This window comes from Anguilla anguilla, chromosome 3 (genome assembly GCF_013347855.1).
Source record: "Anguilla anguilla isolate fAngAng1 chromosome 3, fAngAng1.pri, whole genome shotgun sequence".
NCBI classification, from domain to species: Eukaryota; Metazoa; Chordata; class Actinopteri; order Anguilliformes; family Anguillidae; genus Anguilla; species Anguilla anguilla.
Window position 1 is genome coordinate 23166317 of NC_049203.1, and position 27472 is coordinate 23193788.

Consider the following 27472-nt stretch of genomic DNA (forward strand, 5'->3'; position numbering starts at 1 on the left):
CTGTGGCCCCTACTGTAGCATAGTCCTCCGAAGTTATCCGGAAGTGACGCAAGCTGTACCTCATTGGTCCAGAACAAATATTGGCCCTGTGCCCAAATGATGCAATAAATCATAAAATAGACCCATGGACAGTCATAAGACGAATAAAATACACCTATTATGACTATTTGTTCTTGTGAGAAAAAATTAGTGGCTTTGTATTTTTATTGCATTTGTACCGTAGACTTACATGGAAACCGGATATGAAAACACCTATACTGGAGCCATCCGTAGTGGCGCTAGTGAGCAACCAGGAACTACAACACCAGGAAATGAGCTTCAAAAACGAAGTCTGGTTTTGGCCGCTTGATTTGACCCAGGTCTGGCAGCAACAGTACAGTATTTCCTCCATTTGTAGGCAACATGTCTTATTGTGGATCGATAAACACCCAGGCCTTTAGAAATACTTTTGTAGATGTTCCAGCTTTATGCATCTCTGTAGTTTTTTTCTTAGGTCCCCTGAAAATTGTTTTGATCAGGGTATGGTTGTCATGACCAGATGTATCTTGAGAAGGGCAGACTCGGTCAGTAACCAAACTTTATGTGCCTTTTTTTTTTATAGGGCAGGGCACCTCCAACCCAAACCTCCAATTCTCATCTCATTGATTGGAACACCTGACTCCAATTAGCTTTTGGAGAAGTCATTAGCCTAGAGGTTCACATACTTTTCCAGCCTAGAATGTGAATGTTTATTCATTCAGTATTGACAAGAAGTACAATTATTTGTATTTTATTCGTTTAAGCAGATTGTGTTTGTCTATTAATTGCGACTTTAAGATGAATATCCGACCAAATTTAATGAGAAATTAATGCAGAAATCCACATAATTCCAAAGGGTTCACAAATTTTTCTTGAAACTGTAACTTTACCCTGGAAAATACAAACCACAGGAGCTAATAAATGTAAACTGATAAGACAGAAGTTCATGTAATATTTGCAAACTTGTGGGGTTTCATTTGTTTAAAGAATGTACATGTAGCTTGAAGCAAACTACTTGATCCAAGTCTTGAGCTGAAAATATCCCCTCAGTTTTAAAAACCATATAAAATGACTCCAAATGACAACATTTATTGGACATGTTACTTTACAAAGTGAGTCTCCTTAAAGAACCATACAAAAAAAAAACGTTGATGATATGACAAATAAATGTCTTACGTACTCCTGGACATGAATACACTCTATATAAATGCCAAAATCACACTACCTTCCTTTATTACAGACACACAATAACTAATTATAGCTGACCATGGTTATTGTTATGTACTTAACATTATTTAAAAAAAAAAAAAAAAAGATGATAATGATGAACAGCTATCCTTTCCCTTAGAAATTGCCGGAGAGTGTTTGGACTGAAAGCACTGCCTTCACAATGTCTCTGGCCATGGGAATCAGCTCATTAACAGTTGAAGTGAAAAAAAAAAAGAAGAATAATAAATTGAAATGCCAGTCAGTGCTACAAAAGCGAGCAATTAGCATGGCACTGAAGAGGGGGCAGTGCCAATGAGGGCGAGCCCCTCAGAGGGCACGGTGCCCTAGCTAATCGAGGGCGCGGCTAGTCGCTCTTCTCCTCCGCCTGGTAATGCCGATACTCCGGCTTGAGTTCCCATGTGTTTTTGTGCGTGCCTTTCACATTGTAGATGCCGATGTCGCGCAGTATCTCCTTCAGGTACGTCTGCAGAGGGCGAAATACAGAGTGAGAGAGACGGTAGAGAGGGGGGTAGGAACAATATGAATTTGAGACTTTCATTCTTCACAGCATGCACAGCTATTTCCGGTGTAATGCGGATTAAGTATCCGTAAGTAAACAATCCCTCAAAACATGAAAAGCATATACGAACATCGAACGGGTTGCTAAAATTCTGTGATTGCAATTGTGTTTCTAACAAGAACCAGCATAGACGGGGGTCCCCAGGATACTGTATACTTATGAAATGTATCTGATATTAAACGATGAGTATATTAAAATGTCCTTTCACTCATGCAATTATAAAAGCATCCAAATGGCCATGTAGACCGATGCTTTTGACAGGATATCGGTTTTGTCATAACTGTAAGTGAATGCCTTCTACTCCATTACATTGGCCACAAGGCGTCTATTGTGGATGTTTTTACAACACAATTTCTGTCTTGTCAATATGCTCTGGCTTATTACAGTACATCAGGGCCACTCGGTAGATGCTTCTTTTCCCGAGTGATTCACGAAGAGGCGAACATAATGTTACCATCAGGATGCAAAAGAGCAGTGGCATCACAGAGAAGGTGCAGTTGGCATGTTCCAAGCCAGTAAACTTGCAAAGCAGCTAATCTACATTTTTCGACAAAAATAAAAAAAGAATATTTGGGGGCGGCTGGGTTGCTCATCCTGTTTAGGCACTTTTCCAAGCGCGTGGATTGGGCCCACGGTCTGATATTAAATCCTGGCTGAGCCGGTTTAAACCGGTCGCTGGCGCATAATAGCGCCCTGGGAGGGAGGGAGGGAGGGAATCGGTTGGCCCGAGATGACCGCAGCTCACTGCGCCCCAGCAGCCCCAGCTAATCAATCAGGCGCCCTGGCGGTCTGGTCGCCTCAAACCATACATGTAGCGTCTTCCTCCGACTCACGTCTGCGCGAGCTGGACTCGTGGACCGCGCCCGGGAAAACGAGCGTCACGGAGGAGAGCGCGCGCTCGTCCGCGCCCTCCTGGGCCGAGAGCGGCGGTTTTAGCGGCAGCGAGTGTGGCGAGCGAATACGGTTAGAGCAGTGGTAACCAACCCAGCTCCAGGAGATCCGCCATCTTGTAGGTTTTCTTTTCAACCCTAATCTGGCACACCTGATACTATTACTAATTAGCAGCTCAACGAGATCTCTAGCCGTTCAATGAGGCCTGCTTTGTTAGGGTTAGAGTGAAAACCCACAGGACGATAGAGCTCCAGGAACAGGGCTGATAACCACTGGGTTAGGGGAAGAACATTTTTTTAAAAAAAGAAAATTTAAAGGGTTTGCTTGATGCCTGGAGTGGGCTGTCCATGAGACGAGAAGTTGAATAGGTCCGGAAGACTCACCACCGGTTGCTTGGTAATGTCCACCAGGTCCTTGATGTTGTAATACTGGTGTTTCTCAAAGGCAGAGAAAAGCATGTCCAGGACCTGCTGTCTGTCAGCTCGCGCGCGCTTGCCTTCCTCCCTCCTCCTCTTCTCGTACTCCACCTGGACAAGGACACCACCCACGCATGCACAAACGCCCACACGCACCAGCACACACATGTGCGCACACACACACAATGCATGCGCGCGCGCACACACACATACAAATGCACGTGCACAGAGGGCGAGAAAAGGCACACGTGAAAAGGTTTAGAAACGAGACGCGAACGCAGAGGGGTTGAGAAAAACGTGCGCGTGAAAAAGTGCGTGTACAAGTACGGTACGCGCTCTTACGTTGTAGTGGTGATTGGACACGGGCCTGTAGTTGGTGGTGACCGCTTTGTCCAGCTGCTGCGACAGGCGTACGGGTTTGGACGACTCCTCTATCTGCAGTCTGCGAACGGGAGAGCGGCGGCGCGAACGTTCAGCCGGCACAAATTTACCCAGGAAGAGTTTCAGCCAATCGGAGGCTAAACTCATTACGTGGCCCATCGGTTACGTAAATGGTAAATGGTAAATGGACTGCATTTATATAGCGCTTTTATCCAAAGCGCTTTACAATTGATGCCTCTCATTCGCCAGAGCAGTTAGGGGTTAGGTGTCTTGCTCAAGGACACTTCGACATGCCCATGGCGGGGTTTGAACCGGCAACCCTCCGACTGCCAGACAATCGGTCTTACCTCCTGAGCTATGTCGCCCCTGACGTGACAGCGATTTGCTAAGGGAAACCGCTGCGTTGGAATGGAACGACACAACGGAATGACAATCTGAATGGCTGCTGTGTGAGGAATCTGCTCGTACTCACTTTTTTAATTTCATGTAGTTCTCGCTGACCGCGGGTCTGCATTCGGCCCTCTGCACCACCACTCCCTCCAGGGCTACTTTGTCTTCAAAACAAAGAGACAGGCAGTCATTTACTTGTTTTTTTTCCCCCTACGGGTCTTCTTTACAGCCTCTAAAAACAACGGACATTCATCAGGACGGCCTTTCAAATGTATTTTATGTCACCCTCTGCAGACAGGCCTAGGGAGGCCTAGTAAGACGACTGTTCGACAAAAACAAACCAGGAAACGCGCAGTCAAAATCAAGTCGCCTAGGCGAGCCTGGCGTGCGGCCAAATTCATCACTTCAGGGCGCAAGTCCACTCCTTACACAAGAGCAGAAGAGCCTTCGTTTCTCCATTCACAGTGTTCAAGAGAGTCCGACACTCTGCCTCTGCAAACAAACTAGGCTGCTAAGCACTCGAAACGTCAAGAGCATTTAGCTCCAAAGCATCCTTCCATCCCGTGTGCATACCGGTTAGCGACTGTAGCGCAGCTTTTAGCCTTAATTTAGACCGTTCGTTCTGAGTGCGTTTTAACGCTGATAACTTGGTGAGCCGGGTCCCACTAACGAACATTAATCACTGCATGTTCTTAAAACGGACGCACTTCACATCAATTTATGTTATGGGAGCGGAGACACTTGGCGTGAGAGTTCCATAAACACGCCCACGCGTGTGCGTTCGACACTGCCGTCATTACTTCAGCTTCGCTCGAGTGGCCATTTGCTTCACCGTTGCCCGGGAGCCTTCTCCGGCCGTGGTCGAGGCCTTTGACCGCGGTTCTCGTTTCAGCTCCATGACGAACGGGGGAGGTCGTTAATTCCTCGGTTAAAATTAGATTCCGGAGTCGACGGCCACAAACTGCAGCACACCGTAGAAGCACGTAGCACGCTTCCCCTTCGGACATTAAAAAACAAGCCTGGTGGAATTACGCAAGAGTTTGTTGGGAGTAAAGGGGCTCGTTGGCGGGGGTGGGAGAGGAGCGCTAGCTTGTTTTGGGCGATGGGAGTCGGAAGTTGACGGAAGGAAGAGAAGGCGGATTCAAGGGACCGGATAGCCGCCGCCCCCTCCTGTGATGCGCGAGCTCTGCCCTCGGTCTGCCCCAAGGCTACTCTATCTACTAGAATAGCCTCCCTCCTCCGCGCCCCGCGCAGCACAGACCCTCCGCCCACACCTTCAGCGCAGCACGCCCATATCCTGGCTACTGACTCACACCGCCATCCGGACGGGCAGAGAGGCTATATCCGTCGGGCTGGAAGACACCTCGAACCCTTGCGCGATCTGCGCGGGTTTCTTCTCGCGCAGGTCCGTCCCGAGCCGCCAAACGAACCCGCACCCATAGACTGCCAAGTTTGCAAAAGGGTACGGGTGCAGAGATTATTTCCAGTACGTTTAAAAAAAAAAAAAAAAGAAAAAATGAATACATTTCTAAACCTGCATCTGTATGCCTGTGAGGCTTTTCTGTAACACACCTGGGACACTGTGTATCAGTACAGAAAAAAATCATTGCAAGAAGTCAAGCAAAGCTACCATTTCACAGGTTATCATATACAACCTCCAACAAGTGTTCTTTTTTTCTTTCTCCACAGTATCTCTAAAAGCATAAAAAATGCACTGCAGAGTCCATCTTTCAATAACACAATTTTCACAGGCTTCCCTTCCTCTCCCCTCCCTTCATTTTAGGCAGATTGATGTGATTTTTCTGTTAAATTCAGTAATTATGTAGGACGCTGTCCTTAACGTTCATTAGAACGTATACAAAAGAGCAATGACAGGACACCTGTTGAATGCTTTTACCCAGAGCCAACCAACTGTTGTGTCAAGCACATTTGCCAATAAATTTCATCTCCAGGCAAAATCTACATGGACGGGTTATCTATGCCAAATTACTATAATGCGCAAAGTCGCTCATCCATTAAAAAATAATTTCTATTGAGGACGATCTTTACATTTATTTGTATTTTATGTCAATATCAAAGCAAAACATGTTAAGTGTTAACTTGAACGCTGTTTACAGGGAAATAATCATTCATGGTAAACGTAGCTAGCGAAGATCATAAAACATTATTACAGTATTTAAATATTTTTGTTTTTTTCCACCCGTTTGGAATGGCCATTTGTGTAGGCTACATCCGCACTCCTGCTGCGATCCCCACTGTCAGTGCACAGCAGAGTGTAGACCAGCATTCTGCAAAGCCAGCTTCTTTTCACACTACAGCCCACAAGGGAAACTATTTAGCAAGCAGACCACAGGGCCTGATCAACCAGCTAGGGTCACCGGAGGGCGATGAGGCAACTGCCATTCGAGGTTTGTGGTGAATATCCTTCACCACACGTCAAAACTGTAATGGCCAGGCAGAAAAAAAGTAATTTAATTTAATTAAAAATTTAATTAAAAATTTAATTAAAAAAAAAACAACAAATCAAGATTTATTTATTTTTCTTAAAAACAGATTGTTGAGTTCAATCGCAAAAACTCACTAAACTGAATCTGAAGAAGAGCTTTCTTTACTTTTAAGACAAAGGACAAATGTTGACAGAATGCAGCCCGGTATCTATTCTTCCATATATTTGCCTATTTGTCCTGCTCTTCAATACACCACTCTTTATTTTGCTTTCCTGTTGCAGTATATTTGTGTGCCTTCAAACTCTAGCCGTGTAACATTGGCAGATTGTGAAGCTGATTTGTGTGTTTGCGGGCCGCATATTTCAAGTATGCTTCTCGTCATCTGAAGTGCTGTAAAACAGGCAGAAGTGCAATTCATTGGTTTTTTTGCAGTTTGACTACTAATAACGGTAAAAAAAACCATTTAATGTGCTATGAAATACTTTTCACTGTTTTTAAAATTATTTAAAATCTTTTTTTAAAATATACTTTTACATAATTTTAACGCTATGCATTTTCACGCTATGCATAGCATATGCATAGAACCAACCTTGATTCGAAGAAACTCTCGATCTTGGTGCTTCTCGACCTTGGTGCAGCCTTCGATACTGTCGGCCACAAGATCCTTTTAAATAGACTCAATATGTGGGTTGGCCGCTCTGGCAGTTTTAAATTGGTTCAGATCCTACCTTTCTAACCGCAATTTATTTGTCTGTCTGGGGTAACATTCATCAATAAAGTTGCCTTTACTTGTGACATGCCTCAAGGTTCAATATTAGGCCCCATCCTTTTTCGCCAGTACATGCTCCCACTCGGGACCATCATTCACAAACATGGCATCAGCTTCCATTTCTATGCTGATGATATCCAGCTATATATCTCAGCCATGCCCGATGATCTCTGCTCCATTGAGAGCTATATCACAGACATTAATATATTACATTACAGGCATTTAGCAAACGCTCTCATCCATATTTATCTATACTTATCTATATTTGCATAGCATTTACATTGCATCCATTTATACAGCTGGATATAGGCCATACTGAGGCAATGCTGGTTAAGTACCTTGCTCCTACCTGGTAATTGCACCCGTGACCTTTAGGTTACAAGACTAACTCCTTTACCCATCATACTACATTGCTGCCCAGTGGTTGGATGGCAAATATTTCAGTTAAACAAGGAAAAACTGAAATATTGCTATTTGGAACTAAGGCACACTGAGAGAAAATGATGACACAATTTATGCCACCATCACAGAACATCAAAACTCCGGCTAAAAACCTGGGTATTATCTTCAACAGCGATCTGAGCTTTCAGCCGCATACCTGGAACGTGACCAAAAGTGCCTCTTACCACTTGAGAAACACCGCTAATGTCAGGCCCGTTCTCACACAAGGTGACGCAGAGAAACGAATGTACGCTTTTATTACGAGCAGGCTTGACTACTGTAACACACTACACTCTGGGCTTCCTACAAAGGCATTAGGCCAGTTACAAAGCATTCAGAATGCTGCTGGAGTCTTAGCTAAAACCAGGAAGAGACAGAGTCCGTACACTGGTAACCTGCTCATTTTAGAACTGATTTTAAGATTCCTTTATCAGTTTTTAAATCTGTCCATGGACTTGTGCCTGAACATATTGCTAACGTGCTTCCTAAATATGTTCCTAGCAGAGCCCTCAGATTCTCAGACTCCCTTTTTAATATTTCCTAAATCCAGGACTAAAACTTAAGGTGAAGGTGCTTTCAGCTCGTATGGCTTCTGGAATAGTCTCCCACCCACACTAAGGGCAGCTGAAACAGTAGAGCTTTATAAAGGTCAACCGAAGACCCACCTTTTTAGCCTCATTTTGACCTAGGATATTAATACCATTCTATATTAATATTTAATTTCTCTATTTATTTACCTGCCGTCCCTGCCATTTTTATAACATTTTTATGGATTTTTCCTATAAAAAGCACATATCATTCAGTCGTACAAAATGGGTTACGCAAATAAAGATTAATTGATTGGTTGATATGAAAAGCCGTCGTATAGGAAGCAATTGAACACACGTGACTAATCAGAAACACCTGCGTCCCAAACATTATGGTGCCCTGAAATGGGGTTCAATGTTTATAAAGTGCTGTAATTTCTACATGGTGAAACCAAAGTGTATAAATATAGCCTTAAATAAAAGATGAGAATGTGCACCTTAACCACATGCAAATTGTTTGATTACAAATCTAAACCGGAGTGCAGAGCCAAATAAAGAAAAAATGTCTTTATCCCAAACATTATGGAGCTTTATTTTAATTATATCCCTAACAAAATTCTGCTTATATATCCTTTCCCCTCTTATAGAAGGCCAATTACGCAGTACCGTCAAGCATAAATACCCGTCTTTATCTTCACAGATAAAAGTATTTAGTTCCACACCAGCTGCTCTTAACTAGGGCGCCATTTCCTCTGAATGATAGTCGGTTAATTAAGTAGACACATCATTTCCCTGGCTGTACACGAACAGGAAAGGTCCTGATAACTGAAACATTTCCAGCCCAGCCGGCGTTGCTTCTGCGGGGTCTTAATTGCCCGGATCATTCAGCAGATATATCCCGCGGTGAATAAAACATCAGGAAAGCAGAGACGGGGGCCCCTGCTGCTCTAAATATAAAGTCAGCCCTTTGCCCAAACGCGTCAGCACGCTGGACACGGGAAAAACACTGAGTATTTGTGTATGTATGTATGTGTGCGTCACATTTTCTTTTTTTTCCCCCTCCTAATTAGTTCAGTAGGTCTGCACCCCGCAATCTCCCAATACCCCCTCCTCCCCACACCCCCCATATCCCCCATGGTGGCTCGCGTGACTCTCAGGTCCAGTATCCTTTTCATCATGAGAGAGAGAAGGAAAGAAAGAGAGAGCAGGAGAGAGAGACAGAGAGCAGGAAAGACAGCGAGAGAGAGCAGGAGAGAGAGAGAGAGAGCAGGAAAGACAGAGAGCGAGAGAGAGCAGGAAAGAGAGAGAGAGAGAGAGAGAGAGAGAGAGAGAGAGAGAGAGCTACAGAAAGAGGCACTAATTGCTCCCATGCATCAGTACAGGCAGCGGCGGCTGTGGCGGCAGTGAGCGGGCAGAGTGGTAATTAAATCCCACCTTCAGAACGGAGGCTGAGCGAGCTGGCTCCGCCCCCTTCAGCAGAGCTCCACTCCACACTCTCTCTCTCTCTCTCTCTCCCCTTCTCTCTCTCTTTCTCTCTCTCTCTCCCTCTCTCGCTCTCCTCCTGCCCACGCCTCTCTCTCTCTCTCTCTCTCTCTCCACACACAAAGCAGGGAGCAGCGGGAGGCCCGGGGCACAGTGGCGGAGACGGCGGGCATGGAATGGAACCTCAGAAGGATGGACAGCGAGCTGAGGGAGATCAACCCGGACCTGCTGCAGCCCAGCAAGAGCTTCAAGAAGCCGTCGGCGGCCACCGTCACGCTTAACGTGGGGGGCTACCTGTACGCCGCCCAGCGGCAGACGCTGGCCCGCCACCCGGGCTCCCTCCTGGAGGAGGTGGTCGGCGGCAAGCGGGCGGTCCAGCACGTGGACGGCGCGGGCAACGCCTTCCTGGACCGCGACGGGCCCGTCTTCCGCCACGTGCTCAACTTCCTGCGCCTGGGCGAGCTGGTGCTCCCCGACGACTTCAGGGAGGCGGAGCTGCTGCGGCGCGAGGCCGAGTTCTACCGGCTGGGCGACCTGGCGCGCGCCGTGGAGGAGTGGGAGCAGCGGCGGGCCGCCCGCCTGGAGCCGGCGCTCCTGGAGCTGACCGACCACTCGGAGCGCTCGCAGGGCTTCCGCATCTACTGCAGCGACGCCGGCTTCATCGACAGGGTCAAGGGCCGCCTGGTGCAGGTCTCCAAGAGCCGCATGGACGGCTTCCCCGAGGAGTTCGAGGTCTCGTCCAACGCCGTCCAGTTCCGCCACTTCATCAAGTCGGAGATGGGCGCGCGCCTGGTGCTGAAGGAGGACAACACCTTCGTGTGCACGCTGGACTGCCTCAAGCTGGAGACCGTCATGATGGCCCTTCGCGCCGGCTACCGCCTCGTCACCAGCCTGGACAGCTGCCGCGGCTCGGTCCTGCAGAGCGAAGCCCTGCACTTTGTCAAGTGACCCCCCCCCCACTTCAAGCGAACGCCCTTCCTTCGCCCGATGCTCCCTCGTCAGGACGGCTCCTCGGAGACTCGGGGTGCGCCTTTCCGCTCGATTCCGCCGCGTTTCCTTCTCTTACCCGAAAACTGGCGCCGCTCGTTTAAGGCAGGTATATGTGTATCGGCAGTGTGCGCGTCTCGCCTGTGTTTAGATTCGTTTACTTTCGGTCAGGTCCTCTGATTCTTTCCGCAAGGGGAGATGTGCCACAGGTTGATGAGCATTTCTCACATTTTTCACACACTGAATTTACAATACTGTGCTGCTGTCCATATTTATCCAATGATTCCCAGGAGAGACGTACAATTACAATACGGAAAATCTGATGTGCCCGTTCATAGTGAGACCAACATAAGCAGCACTCAACTAGACATACCTGATGTAAACGGTACTTCTTCTAGTTAAAGGGATTTACCAAGTGAAGGTTTTATGAAATGCATGTATAAATGTGATAATTATTGCATTTGAAGCTATTTTGCTATTTGTGTGTGTAAAGTGCCCCTCAATTTGTGTGTTATGGACTTGTGGCTTTTACAAAAAAATAAAATGTGATTGATACAGGTAGATGCTGTAGTCTTTGCTTCAATCTGGTACGGAGTCTGTAGGAGAGTGTCGCAAAACCTGGTTGCTTTGCATTTCAGCCAATCGGAGCGAAGCCCGGGTGCTATTTTAACGGTGACAAACGCACCCTCGCTGCCTCACGTCAACTTTAAAAACAGCGTCGCCGTGCATTTACGAGACTTCCGTGAGCTTCGACAGAGCCGACGGTTATAAATGCTGCACTACACTTCGTCTCCTACCCCTCCTACTCCTAACGATTTTTGTTTATTCAGGGACTCAATAAAGCGTGTCTGACAAGGTTTACGGTGTCTGGAAAATTCATTTTTAGAAAAGGGAGCACTTCTGTGTTTACATAGCCAGCTTCCTGCTGCCAATTCATATCTGGAATGTCATTTTCTAATCCAGGCATTAGGCTATACGTTCGCTAATCTGTGGCTGGTGCGTGTCGACTGAGGAGACTCATCTCATTCGAGTGGCATTGTGGCAGTTTTTATGTAGACAGCATTTACAGATCAGATAGTAGCCTACATTTTCCTTCAATAATACTACGGCTATGTAGGCTACTTCAGTGTGAAAAATGTGTGCCGCACGGAGGGACGGAATAACATTAATTTTAACACCAGAGTCTCCCCACAGAGGGAAAAAAAAAAAGCTCATTGTTTCCTGCAGCGTTCTTGGCATCTTCTAGAATTCCTCCTCCCATTTCAAACTGGGACATGGCAACACAGATGTTCTCGTACGCTTACTGCTATTCAATAAAAACAGCATTCGCTGCTGCTTGCAAGCGCACCACAGATAAATAGTCTGAATGTACTCAAACAGATTCTTCTAGCAAGTTTTCAAGGGGGGGGGGGGGGGGGTAATCTTTCCTTTTCATATCAGGGATATGATTTCCTTCCCGATTAACTAGGAATAACAGAATTAATGGAAATATGAATTTCAGACCCCAAAAATTTCACCCAGTTGGAATGGGACTTGGGTACAGCATAAGCGCAAACTTCAAGAGCTACAAGTCTCTAACAACTCATGGCATGGCAGGTTCAGCAATACAATTATTGGGATAAGAATCACAATAATAATCTAAGAAAGTCAAGATCTCACTCATATAATTACATCAAGTTTAACCAACAGAAAATAAAGTGTGTGCTGAGAGGATATCATGACATCTGTAAGACCTCTAAATTGCACATTACAATAGCAAACCTAAAAAAAGTGTGTGTGTGTGTGTGTGTGTGTACGTATATTACACAACATGTTATTCAGTGCACACCAGCCGCGGTCTTATTTTCACATTTTAGGCAGATGCTCGTACCCTGGGTGAGTTATGCAACTTGCATTGTTTTTACATACAATCCATTTATACTACTGGAAATATTCTGGTTAAATACAAGGGCACAACAAGCAGCACCCTACCTGAGAACGGAACCTGTAACACAGGCATTGCACGCTGGTTATATTTATTATTTAATATATTAGTCTATCATATTTATGCATATGAAATGCTTATTCATCCCTAGAACAGACAGAAACCTTCACCAGAAACAGGAACACCTCATTCTGGGTAGATAAATACATACCACGATGTACTACCCCCTATTGTGCCCATTATAAAATACCTTTTTCAAAAACCTCCCACGGTTGGTGATTCTTCTGGTAGTGGGTCGTAGCATTATTTATTTTTTTATTCTTTCTAACTGTTGCTTTCACAAAGCGATCCAAGGCCTTCGCTTGACCGTGGACGTGCCAAGCAAAGCACGAAGCGAGCTTGCCGCCGTCTTTCCGATGCGCTCGACGTCGTCCATCGCCACGGCTCACTCGACCATTGTACTGAGAAGTGAACCGATGTCGAAAGGGCCATGTCGCAGTGCCCCCATTTGGACACTCGACAATGTAAGAGACGTGAAATAAATAACGCTCTTCTCACGCGGTGGCAGACAGCCGACCGGGGTTTGCGCAGGGAACGCAACGCGATAAAAGTAGGTAACATCAAAGCGGGACAGCGCTTTCAAACTGTACCCCGGAGGGGCAGGGAGGCGAACGCCCCTCGCTGGTTTCCCAGTCCTTCGCGGCTGGGTTCTGCTCGTACGCACGGCCCGTCGTTAAAGTGCCAGCCTCGCCGGCGCTATCGATGAAAATCCCCGAAGGATTTAACGGAAGAAAGGTCATCTCAAGCCCGCCGCCCGTCCGAACGCGGATAATGAACCGCCGCACGCGCGCCAACACCCGCGTGGGAGGGGGCCGCACGCCCGCGCACGAGAGGCCATCAGCCTTAATTAAAACCCATAATCCAGTGGGCTCCCTGACGAAGGCGAAGTGCATCGAGCTCTGTATGATTACTTCACTGGAGCGCACGGCACAGAATGAAGGCATTTTATTAAGTGTGACCTATAGGAGAGTGCCTCGCTTTTTCTTTCAATTTTTCAATTCATCATCACTCCACTACCAAAGAGCGCCATGTATCGTTATTATCTATTGATCTTCACAGCCCACTCAGGTGGGGCCTCTTTCTATGTTTGTCTTTGTTTTCTCATTCAATCATCTGCAACCTCACCGGCTAAACGAATCTGGGGGCTGGCTGACTGGAGGCCTCCGCAGACGCAGCCGTTCGGCAGCGCCGAGTTCAAACCTCCGTGTCCCGCAGACAGGGCCCATTCATTTTTAATGAGAGACTGAGGAGTTTATTAGGCCTGGGCGCCGGTTGGTGGAGGTCCAACCGACAGACGGCGGGAAGCCGGGGCCTCGCAGGGGGTGGTGTGGGGTGGGGTGGGGGGGGGGGCAGGAGGTGGGGAAGGCAGGCGGGCTCTTGTTTCAAACGGGCGAAAAGGCGACGCGCCCACGCGTCTCTGTGCAAATCGACCCCTTCCTTTCTCGCTTGTGCGTCTGACCTGGGGGGGGGGGGTCGGCTGCAGACTCGTTTATGAATTTACGGCGGCGTTTCGCAGCCTGCGGCCCACAGCATGCATAATGTAGAGAAAATCACTTTGGTAGCAAAATGCATAAACACAACTCCACACCACTACAATGAACCATACAACACGGTCTTGAAAATATTATAAAATAGCCACGCTAAGGCATATCTATGCTACACTGGTCATCTCTGGCTTTATGCAAATTCATGCAACCTTTAACGGTATTTGTTATTCTAAAATGTGTTCCGGATGAGTCTGGGCGTGGCACTCTTTTCTGTGTTGAGAGGGGTGGGTGTGGTTACAGAACAGCGCAGTGGTTGTCGCTTGCTTGCTAGCTAGCTAGCCGCTGTAGTGGCTCAGATACAGCAAAGCAAGAAAACAAGCCAACAGGGCTCGTTCAAGAACTAGAGCTAACCTTGGATTTGGTGGCGTCAGCTAAAGTTCGCCAAGGAAATTTACTAGTAGTTTCTAATGAATTCACATGTCTGTGACTCGGTCAGGAACTTGGGGCAGGCGGTCAGCCAGTTCAGGCGGGAGAGGGACAAAAAAAAGATGTTAGATAATTTAGCTTAATAATGAATTATAATTTTGCAAATCAGCCGTCTCTCACTCAAAATAAAGTTCCAATAGGACGCAATCAGTATCCCAGTCAGGGAGGAGACAAACTGATTTGGGATGCATCCTCTGTCTTCCACGCTGTAGGCTATGCTTGGCCATCGTGGTGATGGCGGAACGTGGCAACAGCCAGACATCCACATCTGTGCAAACTACATTAAAAGCAGGTGAATACAACACTGTTAAATAAACGAGAAGTCAGACATCGGGCAGTCCTTCTCCAGCAGCCGGGATACTTTTCCAAATACACAAAAAAGTAGAATGATAATCGCGAAAATTGGGAATACATTAGACCAAGATCTCCAGATGCAATTAGTCAGATTAATTCCAATATATTTTGATCAATCTCGATCAAGCTAAAAACTTACGTCTAGACTCTCACAATGATATCTGTAAAGCCGTTTTTAAATTGACTAATGGAAAGCTATTATATTCTTTCTGAGGCTGTCAACATAGCTTGGACTGTTGTTACCGTCTCCATGTCATGAGCTGCCAGTGCAATCACGATGGTGTCGATACCAGTAAAAGCCTTTTGAGGTTGATTAATGGAGAGATGAGTCACACTTCATTGATCCCACACATGGAAATGTAATATTCAAACTTGACCTCGTGGCATTGTCCTCCTACATTGCCGAAAAAAAAAAAAAGTTATTTCTGTCCTTCAGTCATAAACTTCAAAAGCAGCACTACATCAAAAACTGAGCGTGCAGTACACAGAAATATCCAGATATAATTGGTCCGATGAATTGACAATATAAAACTTTCAATATGGTTTGATCAGTATTCATCAAACTAAAGACTTGACAACCAGTTTGTCTCCCCTTGTTTTCTTGCATGGTACTTCAGTCCTCCACCAGCTAGAGGCCCCGACAGCCACTTTGTCAAGCCCCATCTCAAACATTTATCCCATTTACACCACCCCAATCATCTAAGTTGATAAAGTAATTGACACTAATTAAGCACAGACGACGACTGACAGCGATGTCTACAAGCGACACTCACTTGTTAAATTCAATTTGATTCCTTACTACCATGAACATTCTGCAGTATTTTTTTTAAATGTTGTACAGGCAGAGGCATGTTCGTTTTTGTTAGAAGCAGTGGAAAATGCCCACATTAAAAATGAGAGCAGTTATACAACATTTAACTTGCACAAAAAGGTTAAATCATTTTTTTTTATTGTAAGTGACATAGCAGTGCTGTATTGCTGTCCAAATAATTTATAATTTCCCAGCTCGGACTGACAGTTTTTGTCAAAACCCGGAATCGAGAGTAGTGGGAGGTTGCCACATTGAGCCTGCACATTTGCTTGGAATCAAAAATCCTAAGAGCCTTAAGAAACTTGTGAGTTGGTTGACAGAAACAGGGTTGATCAGGGTTGTAATGTATTGAGAGTTTCTCGCAACGTGTTCTTGACGTATAGGTGGTTTATTGTCTGTGCTGTGCATCAGCTGAGCAAATGCACAGTATTTATTTGTAAGCTCTTCAATTTTATTATAGGTTTCCTGGATTCCAATGTCACTACTTGCATACCACAGGATCATGTCCATGAGACTCTTCCCATTTTCCCACAATTAACAAGAGCTGGGTTTCCAAACCCTTATGCCTCAAAAATGCCTGGAGCTCTGTTAGGTGTTTGGTGCGATATCCATCTCCATTTCCACAAATCTGGGATAAAAAAGGATGCGCTTTAAATGGTACGCTATAGCAGAATACCAACTACCAACATGGTTCAGGGGGGAATTTCATTGACAGAGAAGAACCTTACCCGGTAATCAAGCTCCCAGTCTGCTCCATGTAACACATCTTCCGGCTTGGGCAATGTTTAAAAACTTTCTTGACAGTGGCCACAAGTTAGTCAATTTTAGGGAATCAATTAGCTGACCAAACAGTCTCGCTGTGTAGGCATTAAACGTTGAATACACTGAATTTGTCAACAAGACTTTAAGGATGTCTTTATATGCTTTTAACATGTAAGCTGCATTGTCAGATGCAAATGCAGTCAAAATCAATTACAATCCAATAAGCTTTTCTTGATGCCATCTGCAGCTGAGCAGTAATTCACAGCAGTTAGGTACACCGTTTCAGCAAGGAGGGCTTTCAGTTCGGTTGTGAGGGATTTCCGTTGAAGAACAAACAAAATATGCAAAAAATTAATAAATTAATAAATTGTCCTTGCCATCTGTTGATTTGTTGGTGACCACAGACATGCTGTCAGGTATTTCAATCAGTTCTAGAGTTTTTCTTTTATGCAAAGTAGCGGTCTGCTGCACATACCTCTGTCGAAGCTGTTGAGCTGGCAGAACCCCCCTCCCCCCATTAATTACATGCTTGTGTAAAAATGCATGCAAATTTCACATTGTCCACTTTTTCCAGTGGAATATTTGTACTTCAGAACGCAACTGTTATTCTCGAAATGACATAACAATGCCACTCATGGCTGTCCTTTCCTCCGCTGATGGAAGACTTCACCTCGGGGTTGATCTCACTGTTGATGTTTCTCTGTTTTTTCAAATGCCGGTCTATTGTTAGCATCTAGGGATTTACAGATAAAGGGCAAAATAAATTCAATCCGTCGGCATGCAGTGTACCAGGTGGATACCGCCTCACTCGTTTGCTCAAAGACATGCTTTTCTTATCATCTGAACATCCATCCATGTTTCCCTTCCTTCTTTCTCACGTTTCCAATATAGCTTGGACTGCCATGACACTCCTCCCCTTGCAACAGCCCCCTCCACGTTCCAAACACACTAACCTGGGGAGTGGCATAGTGGACAAGTGGCCTTCAAAGGTTGGTTCAAATCCCAAAGCTGCAATCTCTAACACATGAACAGTCAGCTATCATGAAGTTATGAGTGCAATCAGGATGATTTCTTATGATCCCACACATGGAAATTCAGTTGTCACACCAACTACAATCCCATGGCAAAGTTGACAGAAAAAAGCTGTTGAAAGGTCATGTCCTAACACAAAATTAGCCATAATTTACCAACTGCCTACTAAATCCTCACGAAAACCTTTCTGTATTTGTTTGTCTGTCGGTCATAATGTTTTCTCTGTCTTCTTTCTGTGAGCTTGGAACCCTATAATTTCTGCTTGCAACTATATTTACTACTGGTCTGACAAGTGCTGTACAAGTGACAGTTTAACTACAATTTTTTTTTTGTATTACTACAATTCTTATTAATATTATCATTATTATTAACACCACTTCTAGCAGAAGCATCCAGCTTTCCCAGGAGGTAATTTATCTGTGCCATTCCAATCAGGCTAGGCAGAGTTCCAGCTGTCAGGCAGGAGGGGGGGTGACTGATGCCCCCCGCCACCCCCCCCCCCACCCCACACCCCCCACACCAAATTACAGAACCTGAGCTGCTTTCCGCCACACGCACCCGCCTCCCTGCAGACGCGCGCGGCGACAGCTGGTGCCCCTTCCTTTCGCCACCTGAGCTCACTTTCACAGGCAGACCAGGAGGACTTGACCGGTGAACACGACACCGTGTCCCCCCCAGCAGCGGAAACTCGACGCGCAGAACAAAAGACCGAGGGCTCGGTTTGCCAAAACATTCAGCGTGTGCAAAACCTTGTAGCGCAAGCAAAACTAATAAAACAACCAATGATCGGTGCAAAGCGAGTACCATGGCCAATCACTGGCTATTGGTTTTACGTATGCTGAAAAGGTTCTGTGCATGCTAAAGGTCTTAAGTAAATCGGGCTGTGGGTATCAATGACTGTAAGGTTCAGACGCGTAAGGTTTGAGGGGGCTGTTTGGCCTTCTAACTAACTCTAAGCACACATGGCAGAGCTGTTCAATTCCAGATTCCGGGGAGCCGGTCTTTCTACAGACCCTGTGCCAGCACTTTCACTTGCATGTAAACCGCTTCACAGCGTATACGCCAAGTACTTTCCACATACTATTTATAAACCAACGTGTGAGGAATGTTAAATTTATATGTGTGTAAACAAGGTTGGTGTCACGCAGCTATTGCTTATTAGTCAGTTCCAAGTGGAAGGTATGCCAAACACCGTGCAGGGGCAGACACGGTCACAGCCTCTGAATATTCTGGGGAATTTTCTCTCAGTGATCAAAAGCCCAGCGGTAAGTGTATAATGGGCCACATTTGGCCCCGGATGAATAGCCTAGCTGCATGGCGCGAGCAGGATTTTCGGTGAGCTTAGTTTGTACAGCGCTCGCTACTGCGCTGTCACTGTCACGCTGGAGAAGGTCAAGCGTATTAAATAAATGAGCCCGTGACTCAGACAGAGAAAACACGGCACATCTCAATTTACTATCATTAGCGAAGGACTGCACCAGATCCGTAAGCGGCCTTTTGTTCTCTATTTTTTCCGCGCGTAATTATACCGCCGTGTCAAAAAATGAAACTCAATTAAATGACGGTGATTTGAAGAGGGGGGGGGGGGGGGCGGGCCCGAAAGGCAGCAGCAATCAGACTCTGGATGCGAAGACAGACTGCGGGGGATACGCTAACGTTTTTTTTTTTTCCAAGGAGCACACTCGCTCCCAAGTTGCAAGATTTCAAAACGCACTAATACATCCCAATTAGTAGCTGTGCTCCTCAAGTATTTCCCCAATTGCACACCTCAATTTTGCAGGAAGAAAAAGTTCCTAAAATTGGAGCATTTTTGAGCCCTGTGGTGGTGGTGGTGGGGTGGTGGGGATGGGGGGGGGGGTCAGGTCCAGACCCGAGCGCTCGGGCGGGGGAGGGGAAAGAAACTCACCTGGAACTCCGCCGTCAGATTTCTCTTCTGACTGGCCTACAGGGGGAGAACGCGCCACGGTCATTCACATATGACAACAGGGACTCCTTCAGCCAGGCGTTAGCGAGGGTTGCGCTGCACATGTGCACTGCACACGCAAACACAAACACGCACGCGTGTGCGCGAGCAAACAAAGCACGGCGCCACACAAGCAAGAACACTCCAACCCCCCCCCCCCCCCCCCCCCCCCCGCACTCGTCTGCCCAAACACGGCCGTCGTTACCCATTCCAGCCATTTGACACAAGCCCACGACGAGAGGGTATGACTTCGAAAGTAATTAAACACCCAACCTTCTGTTTTAACGCTGCAAAGTGTTCTTCACTGAAGTAGAAATATGTTTTATGTTCGGTGATGAATTTTAGCTGTAGAGCACCTTTCCTAAAAGGGAACACGGAGCTCAAACTGCTCCACCGTGGAATGGATACATTAAACGATACATTAAGTAAAGGTGAGGCGATTTCATAAAAAGCCATGGCAGTGGTGGCACTTGTACCACAGAGTTTCGGTTAACCCACGGTTCCTTTAGCTACGGTTACCACCTGAATACAATTCCAGGTAAAAAATGGCTGACTATTCAATCGAGGAAACAAAGAACACAGGTTGAGCAGTTAAAACAGAGCGTGGGAAGTCATGCATTTGCGCGGGTCAAACGCCGTTAAGTTCACTTTCCACTCACACGGAATTTAGCCCCGTTAAAGGAGATCACCAAAGCACGTCACAGCAAGGCGATGTCGCGAAGAGCGGCAGGCGGAGCCAGAGAAAGAATCACAGTCAGAGGCCTACGGAGCTCCCTAGTTAGCGCGACGTGAACTCAACCGAGGCGGCGACCTGCTCCGCAGCCTCCCGCTTCGGTCTCGGGCCACACCGGCGTAACCAGGGAGCTCCGCGCGCAAGTCTGCGGCGGCAAGCGAGGTATCGAAAGCGGCTTCCGGAAGCTTCCGGGCTCTGCGGCGGGGAAGACGCTCCCGCGAAACCCGCGTGGCGCGCGCATCGTCGGAAACTAAAGAGGAGAGCGAGTCGACTCATCTGCTGCGCGTTCAAAATGGCGGCAGCACCGCTGAGCGATCCAGCGCAAGCAACTCTAATGGCGACGGCCTGCAGACCAGAACCAAAGTGAGCATCGACTGCCAATCAAACGTCCTCCTTTGGGCAAAGCTGTGTGTATAATAATACAAAACCTGCAGCCTTGACAATTTACCTGCCAGGAACTGTAAGCAAAGCCAATGTAGCCTACATCCTGAAAGAAATGTTAGCTTGCCCACTTATGGTATGAGAGGTCAAAGGTGGACCCGCTTGAAGGCTGAAAAATGAGTTGCGCTGGGCATACTCGGATATCTTCATATATCTCGGACGAGCCACATCATTGCCTGCTATCGGTCGCTCGACGAGGGGGTACAGATCGAAGAATCTGCACAGCAAGGTCCCTGCACAATCGGCCTCTGTTACCACCTCAGAAACGATCTGAGCGGAAGCCCTCGGTCTTTATAGAATTTTCACTAAACCCTGAGATTGACTCACTTTACAAAATGGCCCAAAGTTAGTCTAACCTGCACACGCTGAAGGAAGCTTCTAGAAATGTTAAAAGCGCAGTAAATCAATGCGATAGATTTTCATTTTTATTTCAAGCGCTGCGGAGTGGTGGGCCGAGAAGCTGGAATGCAACGTGAAGGCGGGAGGTACTGCACAAAATCTTGAATGGGAATCTTGAATGGGAAAAAACTTCTGTGCGATTGTACTTGGAATACTCCACCTACATCGGCCAATGCTTAAACCACAAAGTTTAGACATGGGTGGCTCTAGATTTGCCCGACAGCTGAATGCATAAATAGATGTACTGAATAAAAACTTGACCACGTAATGATACATCTCACGAAACACCTATCGCACCACAGTATGGAGAATATACGCAAGATCAGGCTAATGACTGTAACTATGTGCAGCGACAATAACTGTATCCAGCTTCTCCACTCCATTGCAGCTAGTGACTGTAAATACCATATGTGCATTCAGACCAAAATAAACTCACATTATCTTAGCATTTAAAAGCAGAAAGTTGCCAGGGAAAGCAGTGATCAACGCGTTGGATAGTTTGAACAGCCCCCCTGTCACCTGATTGGAGTTCCAGCGTGGAACGAAGAGAGCCCAGGCGAGCGATTACTGCAGCAGCAAAATTACAGCACGGGTTCGAGCCTCGGATGAGAGAGCCATCCCGCCAGGCCACACTTACCTCCGAGCAGCTTCCGCAAGTCAAAAAGTTCAGTTAAGACGAGAAGACAGTATCAAACCCCACATTCAAAAAGGACGGTGACAGACAGTTTTGACCTTTCTTTTCATCTGCACAGTCACTGTTCTTTAGGGCTGTTGACACTGAATCTCTGACTGGGTGTTTGCATGTGTGTTCATCTTATTATGGTTTCCGATTCCATCGACGTGGAATCGAATCTGAATGTACCACAGTGCGCATGACTGGGAATGGGAATGGGGAGCTGACACGCTACAGTTACACCTGACCCTGTAATGATTCTGAAGATTTTGTCAAAAAAAAAAAACATAATTGGTAGCACAGGTCTATAGGGGAACTGAGGCACTCTGGCTGAGTTCTGTTCCTTTGACAGCTGTAGAGGGGAGACCTGAAAGAAAATGGGGTCGAAGAGCTCGGCGGCGCTCCCCAGAACCTGTCGTTTAAAACACACACTGAAGTTACAAGCTGGGAGCCACGTCGCTCCTGAAAATAAGTAACGCAGAAAAACCTTTCATTTTGCGGCTGCGGTCAAAAAGAATGTCTGCCGCACAAAGCATTCGCCCGCACTGCCAAGGCAAACGCGCTTTCTGCGTCCTGCACCGCGAAGGTTCGGCGTATCTGGGCACGTCTGCCGAGGTGTTCTCGTTGCGAGCCGCACCAACTGAAAACTGCCTCAGACCTAAGCAGGCTTGTAAAAAAACAAAAAAAACAAAAGCCCCTATTCGCTGCCAGAACTGCGGAAAAACCTGTTGCTTAGCAACTATTTAATCAATACCTGTCATTTGTGAAAGCTTGGCAGAAAGCTCGTAATCCAGAAGATTTGAAAAAAGTAAAAAAAAAAGCAACAATTGGCATTCCACACGTGTTCCAGCGGAAATCAAGTCATTGCCGGGAATAATAGGCTCCGCTGTTCTGTTATGTCCCCATATACGTCTCTAAAGATTACATTCAAGTTGCTGTGATGAATACTCCAATCAGCACATTGTGAAAATGTGGACGTATTTGCAGATCTCAGTTCCTTCACTGTGCAGCACTGTGTCTGCATTTTGCGCCATTTTTAAAATGTACTACAGAACGAAATTAAAAGACATAAAAAACCATAAATTAAACCATAAAGACAAACATCACACCTTTCGGGTTTCATCGTCCATTCTGGGGACAATTAGAGCCTGAGGACCTATTTCATTCAATTAGGCTTCTCCTGAACATCATCAATAGTGTGCTGTGGCGTCATTTCTAATTTATTTCAATAGTCTATCTACCACAAAAGCCAATGATCACTGATTTACGGAGCCAAGTGCAACGCGCACCATCAGTCTAACTATCAAGTCCATTTTAGCATTGTTGGCATCATAGAGTTCCTTTTATGAATATTTTCTTCACAAGGACAGTGGTGTGTGTGACCATTTTCCAGGATGTTTCCGGATTTTCAAGGACATTCAAGGACTGTTTTAATCCTGGTATCAGTACAACACAACCAAAGTGTTGGGTTCATTCTGACATGACCAGTGCCTTACGGCACAGGTCAACTGTTACGATCATTCTGGGATTATTAGTGTCAGATTTGAGCAACCCAACGTTTACGTCCATTCTGGGATTATAGTGTCAGTACTCAGCAGCCCACCGGTTATGTCCATTCTGGGATTAGTGTCAGTACTGCAGAACACAACAGTTACATCCATTCTGAGATTATTTGTGTCAGCACTGAGCAGCCCAACGGTTATTTCCATTCTGGGATTATTAGTGTCAGTACCGCAGAACCAAACGGTTTTGTCCATTCTGGGATTATAGCACCACTACTGCAGAGCCCAACAGTTGGGCCTGCTCTGACACCATCGGCGGCGGTCGAACCTGGGCTCTCACCTGAGGAGGACTCTGTGAACACGGCCAGGGTCTGGCCCCCCACGGTCTGCATGGTGAACGGATGCTCCCGGGGGGCGCGCACGGTCGTCGGCTTCTCCCCAATGGTGTCGATGGTGGTCAGATCCTCGTTCAGCGTGAAGGACACCTGCGCAGGGGAACACAGAGGGAAGACACCTTCAGCCACCACCGCACGCAGACCTGATCAATTTCTGAGGGAGAACACCAGCGCATGCCAGACGTACATCTTCCGTACTACCAAACGACTACAGATTGTGGAATGGGACAATCTTGACTCATCCTAAAATAGGTCTAAACTGCAAAACGTAAAAAGCCTGCCACAAACACAGTCGACTTGTCCTCAATTAAGACACAGTGGTACACAAACACTGAAACTCACTCCACACTTCATTATCAGCCAAAACTGGGGTCTTACCTCTGCTTTTCCTTGATTCCTTTGATAAAACAAAGAAACAGATAGAGATCAATGACCTTGTTAAAAAATACATGCATTGTGACAATTTTTTTTCAGCTACATTCTAGCAAACAAAAAAGTACATTTGTAATAAATATTTATAACTTTAGTTTATTTGTATGCTAACAATAGTGAAAATATTTATGATACATTTGTAGTGTTGCATACAGCATACACCATTACCATGTAAACAGATTAACAAATGTTCAGCGAACCAAAAGAAAATAAACATCTAGCCAGTTAATATACCTTAATAACTTTTTAAAAAAATATTTAAAAAAACATGCAAATGCAAAGTTTGTACTCACTTTCCGATTCTGAGCTTTCCGACTTCACCTCTTCCCGTTGCTTTGTTCCATTGCTGTGACAGATACTTAGGGACCTATGAATTAGATATAATATCAATGAAGTGCAGCAGTTAACTAGCTAGCTAACTAAACTACAGTATGTTGGATTGCCATAACGTCAGTTTATATACGAAACGAACAAAGAACGCATCTACGATTTGAAAACAGATCCCAGGTATAAAACGTTGCAGGGCTGTTAACATTCCATAAACTCAGACCAGAGTGGCATAATGTACTGGGATGTCAGTCACCAGGTAGCTACCTATCTATCAAACAAAACTTTCTGGAAACGTGACCCAACTTATATGTTAACTAGTTATAGGTAATATACTGATAGGTTCAATCTGACCTGTCTGTAGCTAGTCGGCTAGGTAAGACAAATGAAGTGCACACCTAGGGTCAATGGCAGTGTGCTTAGCTGGAGTCTAAACCTCAGGTTTAAACCTCTAGACCACAGAACTGCATTCAAACTGGAACAGTTATCCAAGCCTATGGAATAAGGATATGCAGTTCGACTTTAATTCAACTTCTGTGGTCTAGGGGGTTTAAACCCCAGCTAGCTAATAGGGCTAAGCACACTAATGCCTAGCTTCTTAGCAAGCTAAGTTGCAACCATGCTTTTCAAATATGCGAATTATATTAACCAACTGCTTACTCATAGCGCTCTCAAAGGGCTAATCAATCAGGTATTAATGTAAATAGCTAATTAGATAAACTTTTCTAGCTACTAGTAACGGCTAATAGCTCCAGTTATCCCAGTTCGACATGACATGTGATGCATGGGCCGCAAAAGGGATACTTAGCAACAAGTTATAATGAGTTAAATAAAACAGTGTTTGTCCTAAACGCGACGAAATTGCTTCGTTGGTTATCTTGCCAAGTTAATGACAGATAGTTAGAACATGATAAGTAAAGCGAGTTGGGCTAGAAAACTAGCTTGCTAGCTAACGATAGCTAGTTAATGAAAGAACAATCATAGCTAACGTTAGCTACATGTGAAAGAAAGCTAAAACACTCACCTTAACAAGCCAGACACCAGTATTCTGCTTAGCCCCAGTTAAGTCGACTTCTCCTTTTTCAGACATGCCTAATTTTTTGCTTATTATTATAATTGTTCAAAAGGATTTATAATTAGCGTACCAAACCGCCTGTGTTTTGTATATGCACACACGAAGTGCCGGTTTGTAAACTCATACGGTGGCTCTGAAGATTCAAAAAGTACGACAACAAAAATACGGGGACCGTACTAATCGCTGTTCCGCCGATGCTTGTCTCTTGGCTGACACTTCGTGGATAGACGCAGCTTTACAGTTTTTATTATTATTTTACAGCAGTAGCCAAGATCAATTTTTAAATTCTAAATGACAAATATCCCTCAAAGGAATTTTTAAGACAAAGGATTATGGTAGAATATAATGACTGTCCATTGTGTGGTAGCAGTATTAAAACAACAGATCACATAATTTCCCCATGTAGCCTACTGTATCTAAATCCACACGTTTTTGGAATCCTTGCCCCTTTGGCTGGCAGGAAACAACACTGTTATTTCGCTCACACATAGGGCTATACAATTTGGAGTATCTTGAATTGTATCTGAAAACTGCAATGCATATGTCTTAGTCAGTAATATACTTATTTTAGCCAAAAGATTTCATACACACGTGTAGAATTCTTAAGACTGCACTCTTAATATTTCTGTTCAAAAAATAACTCATCCGTATTTAAAAAAAAATCTTTAAGACTAACTAAAAGAGAGAAAACTGTTAAGTTGCTGTTAAGTTGGCTTTATAAAATTTAACCCAATTGAATCTCTGTCATGACCCCAGACTGATGTAGGCTATATGTGTGCATACCTATATGTATTTATTTCTTTTTTCTCTTTTTTATTGTTTTAATTTACCACTGTTCCGGTAGTTTATTTTATATTCATTTTTTTAAATTACTGGACCCTTTGATATTTTCATTGATCCAGTAATGTTGTATGCAATTTTTTTTGCCTATTCATGTCAATGCCGTTTTTGTATTTAATGCAATCTTTACAACAACAAGACCAGGTCAAAACCTAGTATATGGCTGGACCTCTCCGGCCGACCAATGGTGCAACTTCATAACTCGGCCGACCAATGGTGTAACTTCATCATTCACTCAGTCAGAGACATTCGCGTTTGTAGGGCTGGCCGCGCTGTATAAATAATAAAACGTTTATATTATTTCCAAAAAAAAGTGCCATTTTCTATAACAACATGAAATGGAAAAGCATACATTTTAATTTTTTTAATTTTAAATTTTTTAAATTGTTTTAAAAAGTTTAGTCTTTCTTCTTGAAGGTGCTGTAGCCCAAATTTATGAGACTGGCCAACAATCAAGATAAGCCATTCCAAATGTGGTAATAAAGTTAAATGTGGGCACAGAAGTAATTAATCTGTGGTGTTTTTCATTATTTTCTCATTTACTCATTTGACTTCCACCACATTTTTCTTTAGTGGCTTTATAATCCATAAATTCAGACAATGTCATTCCTTTAACATATGGGGGCAAAATATACAAAAGCACAATAAATATTAAATCAGTAGTCTAGGAAATATAAATTTATTGCCAAAATGCCCTTGAATTTCTTTGCTCCAGAATCCTCTATGAAAATACTGAATAGCTTGTGTTTTGTTGTATATATAGTAATAACCAAGAAGCTGTAAATACACCTAGACCCATAAAAGCTGCTGACATCTACTGTATTATACTTTTTGAAGGAAAGAGATAAGCTTTTCCTACACAGTTTTATCAGCATTACTAAAACTAAAACAGAGACCTTGCCTGTAGAAGTCTGTGGGTACTGAGTCTAATTATACTCATGCTACCTAGTACCAAGGGTTGTGTTAGTGTGATCATGTGCAGTCATGTGTCTGCACTTTGATCTTCTTGATTAGCCATCACTTGCTGTCCTTGCAGTTATTTGCTTCCATAGTTGTCTTTGGTCTTTCCCGATTGATTTTTGGGTCTGTGTGATGAGCTGTTTTCATCTGTCACTGTATTCATTCTTTTGCTCTTTCAGTCGACATTTCTGATTCTCTTGTTCTTAAAAGTGTCTTTCCTTGAGGTAGCTCATTGAGTGTCTCTTCCAATGTCAGCTGCAAATGCTTACTAAACATGA

The 27472-nt window shown here is 45.0% G+C and overlaps 2 protein-coding genes across 3 annotated transcripts; one reads left to right on the plus strand and one right to left on the minus strand.

Annotated features, from left to right (window-relative positions):
- Window positions 1-753: 753 nt before the first annotated feature.
- On the minus strand, window positions 754-25538 carry LOC118223012 (general transcription factor IIF subunit 2). 2 transcript variants are annotated; one of them, XM_035409055.1, is made up of 9 exons: window positions 25344-25538; window positions 24286-24359; window positions 23939-23957; window positions 23506-23650; window positions 19361-19396; window positions 3968-4049; window positions 3457-3556; window positions 3082-3225; window positions 754-1711 (listed from the first exon to the last, which is right to left on the minus strand). In XM_035409055.1, the coding sequence occupies exons 1-9, from the start codon at window positions 25407-25409 to the stop codon at window positions 1592-1594; spliced, it is 786 nt and encodes a 261-aa protein (XP_035264946.1). In that variant the 5' UTR covers window positions 25410-25538; the 3' UTR covers window positions 754-1591. The 2 variants fall into 2 exon arrangements, with proteins under 2 accessions (XP_035264946.1, XP_035264947.1); XM_035409056.1 differs by lacking the exon at window positions 19361-19396 and having other exon boundaries at window positions 25344-25537.
- Window positions 9401-11395, plus strand: LOC118223013 (BTB/POZ domain-containing protein KCTD4-like). The gene has a single exon (XM_035409057.1). It carries the CDS (start codon window positions 9723-9725, stop codon window positions 10497-10499), a length of 777 nt encoding a protein of 258 aa, XP_035264948.1. The 5' UTR covers window positions 9401-9722; the 3' UTR covers window positions 10500-11395.
- Window positions 25539-27472: the final 1934 nt, after the last annotated feature.

What these genes read in the sequence shown, in the direction of transcription:
- LOC118223012 (XM_035409055.1), bottom strand. Translation starts at nt 25,409, where the DNA reads ATGTCTGAAAAAGGAGAAGTCGACTTAACTGGGGCTAAGCAGAATACT. An exon ending in ATCTGACGGCGGAGTTCCAG is followed by an intron (nt 4,050 to 19,360) that starts GTGAGTTTCTTT and finishes TTTGTTTTGAAG; the next exon opens with ACAAAGTAGCCCTGGAGGGA. An exon ending in AACTACATGAAATTAAAAAA is followed by an intron (nt 3,557 to 3,967) that starts GTGAGTACGAGC and finishes TCCCGTTCGCAG; the next exon opens with ACTGCAGATAGAGGAGTCGT.
- LOC118223013 (XM_035409057.1), top strand. Translation starts at nt 9,723, where the DNA reads ATGGAATGGAACCTCAGAAGGATGGACAGCGAGCTGAGGGAGATCAAC.